Here is a 5,000-nt window from a genome sequence, read left to right as displayed (position 1 = left end):
ATGTATGTATATATAGGTGAATTTAGGGAGCAGGTTTTCTTAGATACATTTTCTATTAGATAATACAGCATACTCAGCACTGGAAATCTTCATCCTTAAACTTACTATCCTTCTCGCTATTTTCCATATTGAGAACTCCATCCTTGATGCCATGAATCCTAAACCTTTTTTGTATTTTAGGTATATAGATGATATTTTCGTAGACGTAGAAGGTAAAGAACAGCTTGATACACTTAAGAAAATGATGGAAGCAAAATCTTGCCTGCATTTTACCGTGTGAAGAAAGTATCGGTAACAAGATCCCCTTTCTAGATGTTTGGGTAGACGGAGCAGAAGGCACATTTACCACGAGTGTCTATAGGAAACCAACTAACTCCGATAGATGTTCAAATGGATTAAGCGAATGCCCATCAAAGTACAAAATCAGCGTTATATGCGCGTACATTACGAGAGCTTTCAAAATATGTTCTAAGTACATAAGATGAATATTTCGCGGGAAGTTTTGAATAGTAATACTTCGATTTTAGCAAAGAACACCAATAAGAGTAAATTAAAATGTATGGAAGCTGTATTAATAAAGAATTACCTACCAGCAATTAATATACAATTAGATATGTGTGGAACCCTGGAGCTGTTCGGGGCATCCCACGGGGTGCTAAGAAGAAATTAAACCAAAGTACATATCCTAGTTTATTTTGTACATTGTATATATGATCATGATTTGCAGACTCAAAATAAGATTACCAGAACATGCCTAAAGCATAGGCGAAACGTTATAAGTAATGCATTCGTTTTTATTTTCAAAATCACTATGGTTTCATTTGGTGATATTGTGTTCTCCCTTCCTCCTACAGAAAGGAAAATAGCGAGAAGGATAGAAAGTTTAAGGAAGAAGATTTCCAGTGCTGAGTATGCTGTATTATTTAATAGAGAGAATATATATATATATATATATATATACATATATATATATATATATATATATATATATATATATATATATATATATATACGAGTATATATTAGGGATATGACTTTTTCATTTATTTTTTCTTCAATTTTTTTTCCTGGTGTTGCATTGTAACGAATCTTTGCCTCCATGTTAGTTTTTTTTTTATATAAAAGCTTCCCGTGCCCACCATTATTTCACTTTTGCCTTAGACAGGAAGTGAGGGCCTAAAGGGGTGTCGGCAGCAGTATCGGTAGCAGCTGTCTAAAGTCATTTTTCCTAGCTGATGCTTTGAGTGGGTGCTGTGAGACAAAGAAACAGTGACTTTACAACTTTACAGTTCTGTAAATATTATGTAACAAGTTTTCGTACCATGTAGCATTTTGAAATACATGTGTAAATTAGGTGGATAAAGGATACTTACATATTACTGGATAGTAGATGCCTTTAGTGCATTATAATGAAAAATCAAAATTGGTTTAAGTACTCTTTGCAGCAGCTAGTGTATACTCCATTCTCATTTTTCATTGCATGTATTCTACATTCTGAATCAAACATGTCTTTTAAAAGTAAACAATCCAAACCAGTGGTGAAATCAGCTGGAAAGAAAGGGACACGGAATTTGACAACAACTAGAAAACGCCGGCTATGAATACCAGAAATGAAAGAGGACATAAATGAGATCATGTGCAAAGTGTCTTTAAACAGGAACATTGTTGGTAAATATTTGGGGTTGTATGATAAACTCAAAAGGCGTGCAGACCAAATAAGAAAGATATCTTAAGAATTGTTGAATCTTTGGGAGAAACTTAGCTTCCATTTTCTTTCTAAGCAGAAAGTTTCAGCAAAGTTTGACAAGATAGTGAAAGTGTTTGAAAAATATAGAAAGCGGCAAAATGAAGAATTTAAAAGAAATCTCACTTATCTTTTCGATATTACAAAACCGAGTGGAACCGGCTTTGCAGTGAAAACAAAAAACTTTACTGAAAACAAGTAGGGTCAGGAGGCTGAGTGGGATACATGACTAAAAAAGTGTCTCTTGTTTCAACGATTCACCCATCGAAACAGCCAAGAAATTCATCAGAACCGTAAACAACTCAGGTGCAAAAGTTGAGTAGTAGTAGTGAAGAAGAAAGTAACAGCACTGGCTCTGATATGGCAGAAGAGTTTCCTCTCATGAAATGAAAGTTTCACTCAACAAAATCTGCTGTCAAGCTTATATCAAAAGTTTCCATGTCAACGAGGAGAGCATCAAATGTTTATTGGATGCCAACATCATATTCTTGACTTAGATCTACGGCACGTGATGGATTTCTTTTTCTCAACAAAATCATGATCACCCAACATCAACTATTATTTCATTGATGATGTTTTGGCAAGCTATGAGAACTTACAAAAAATCTATTCTCGTATAGAAATAATGCCAACACGAGAAAACCCCTAATGGAGAGATGACTTTAGGTTTCTTTTTGAACTCTGTGAAGCATATAAGTACTACCACATGGAGAGGAAAAGGCCCCATATGACATGGTGGAAGCTGCCCTCCCTTCATAGTGCCAGGTGGAATTCACGAGCAATCTTTGGATTTATTTTTTTTTTCTCCTTCAGAAAAGGAGAGCTCAGCTGAAGGCTACTTGTGACTTTATCGCAGCTACATGGGCGAAGGCATGGTTCTCAAATCAACACTATTTAGAAAACACTTACAATGAGCTCTAAGGTACAGTGATGATAACACAGAGGCCTTTGTCCTGCAGTGTTCTTTTATATGTTTAATTCTACGCTTCTCATCATTGCAGGACAAAGGCATCTATGTTATCGTCAGTGTACCTTAGATCTTATTGTATTTGTAGTTCGGAGTTTATGGATGGTGAATTCTTAAGAATATGTAACATTGCTTCAAAATTAAAGTATCCCAAGTACCTCATTGACAATTCTCAAAAAAATGGCCAGGAAGTTATATTTTGAGGATAAAGCTAGAGAGAATTTTAATTCTAAAAATTTTCTCGTTCATCCTTACCATGATAATTTCATCAATTCTTAAGAATTTCAACATCCAAGTTATTTTTAGAAACTCCAACACAGTAAAAAGTCTTTTAGATAAAAATTCACCTAAAAACAAATAAGGTTAATATTCAAAATTCCATGTAAAGATTGCAATAGATACTATATTAATCAGACTGGAAAAACAACATAAGTATAGCGTCAGAAGTGGACAAATGTCCAACGAGATATTTGTTCACCTTAGGAATTTCAGCAATTGCATTAATTGGGAGGAAGCTAAATTGATTGTTAAGAGTAGTTCATATTTGAATATATATATGTATATATACATATATATATATATATATATATATATATATATATATATGTATATGACGAGATAAACACCATATGAGGACGGAGCCTTTATTTGTACGACGTTTCGCTTATTACAGCTTTTTCAAGTGCAAGTTGAGATGCAAATGCTTGAGATTAAATAAGGGGAAAGAAGGGAATGGGGAGAGAAAAAGAGGAGGAGGAGGAGGAGGAGGAGGAGAAGGGGGGGGATTGGACATTGGGAAAGGATGAGAGTGCTGGCCCAAACGTCCGTGGGCGAAATGCCCACAAAGGGGGTTTAGATATGTAATATTTTGCTGGCCATGGGTATTAGGGGAATAATGCGCTGAAGATTGAAACGCCTGGGTGTGACGAGTAAGATATCGTCCACATATCGCGGCCAGGTCACATGCTCGGGAACGATGTTAGCAAAGGATCCTGTTTCTAGAAATTCCCCATGGCCAGCAAAATATTGCATATCTAAACACTGTTTTGTTCAATAGTGTTCGTTCCTTGAATGATTGCTGCTTCTAAACACTTCCTGCGGATTTTGTCTGGTTCCCGTATTAGCAGCTCTGCATTCTTCCAGTCCATAAGATGGTTTTCCTTGTTTCTATGTGTCACACATGCATTGGTGGTGACATCATGCCTGACGTCGTAACGGTGTTCACGTATTCGTGTATTCAGGTCGCGTGACGTTTCTCCGATGTAAACTTTATCACATCCTGAACACGGAATACGATAAACACCGGCTTTGGTGCCCGGTGTCTGGTTGTTGTGTATTTCCGTCTTCGTGATGTCTTTTATCGTTCTGCTTGTCTGGCACACTATTTCCAAGTTGGTGGTTCTTAAAAGACGTGTCAGGTTGGTGGCAACGTCGCCGGTTGGCAACACGAGACGTCTTGTTGTGCTGTCCTGCTGCCTACGGCTTTCCCGAATCTTAGCGGCCTGCTGTCTGCATTTATCTAAAAGAAATTCTGGAAATTTTAATGTTAAAAAGGTCTCTTTAGTAAACTCTTCTTCTAAGTATTTTTCACTAAATATCCTAAATGCCCTAAGGAAAAAGCCTATTACTACTCCTCTCTTGGTCCTTATATCATGGTGGGAGTAGAAATGAATTAAATAATTTTTGTTGGTTGGCTTTCTATACACTTTGAATTCAAGTTGGTTACCGTACTTAAAGATGTGTGTGTCCAGGAAAGGAAGAGAATCGTGGATTTCTTCCTCTAGGGAAAACTGAATGGTGGGCTCCACTTCGTTTAAGGCCGTCTGCAAGCGCTGAAGATTGAAACGCCTGGGTGTGACGAGTAAGATATCGTCCACATATCGCAGCCAGGTCACATGCTCGGGAACGATGTTAGCAAAGAGTCCTGTTTCTAGAAATTCCCCATGGCCAGCAAAATATTGCATATCTAAACCCTTTTTGTGGACATGTCGCCCATGGACGTTTGGGCCCGCACTCTCATCCTCTCCCAGTGTCCACTCCTCCCCCCGTCGCCTCCGCCTCCTCCTCCTACTTCCCCCCCTATTCTCTCCCCGTTCCCTCCTTTCCCCTTATTTAATCTCAAGCATTTGTATCTCAACTTGTACTTGAAAAAACTGTAATAAGCGAAACGTCGTACAAATAAAGGCTCCGTCCTCATATGGTGTTTATCTCGTCAATCTTGTCGGCAAACTGCCACTTTTAAGCAAATTGTCACAACACCGAGGACAGAATGGAACCTTTATTCGGTAG

The 5,000-nt window shown here is 37.6% G+C and overlaps 1 protein-coding gene across 1 annotated transcript; it reads right to left on the bottom strand.

Annotated features, from left to right (window-relative positions):
* Nucleotides 1-3,745: 3,745 nt before the first annotated feature.
* Nucleotides 3,746-4,675, bottom strand: LOC143024027 (uncharacterized). The gene is made up of 2 exons (XM_076182737.1): nt 4,438-4,675; nt 3,746-4,242 (listed from the first exon to the last, which is right to left on the bottom strand). Exons 1-2 carry the CDS (start codon nt 4,673-4,675, stop codon nt 3,746-3,748), a joined length of 735 nt encoding a protein of 244 aa, XP_076038852.1.
* Between the last annotated feature and the right edge of the window lie 325 nt (nt 4,676-5,000).

This window comes from Oratosquilla oratoria, unplaced genomic scaffold (assembly GCF_046742065.1).
Source record: "Oratosquilla oratoria isolate Oo_2021 unplaced genomic scaffold, ASM4674206v1 SCAFFOLD82, whole genome shotgun sequence".
Classification (NCBI taxonomy): Eukaryota; Metazoa; Arthropoda; class Malacostraca; order Stomatopoda; family Squillidae; genus Oratosquilla; species Oratosquilla oratoria.
This window is presented reverse-complemented; position numbering and strand designations above follow the sequence as displayed.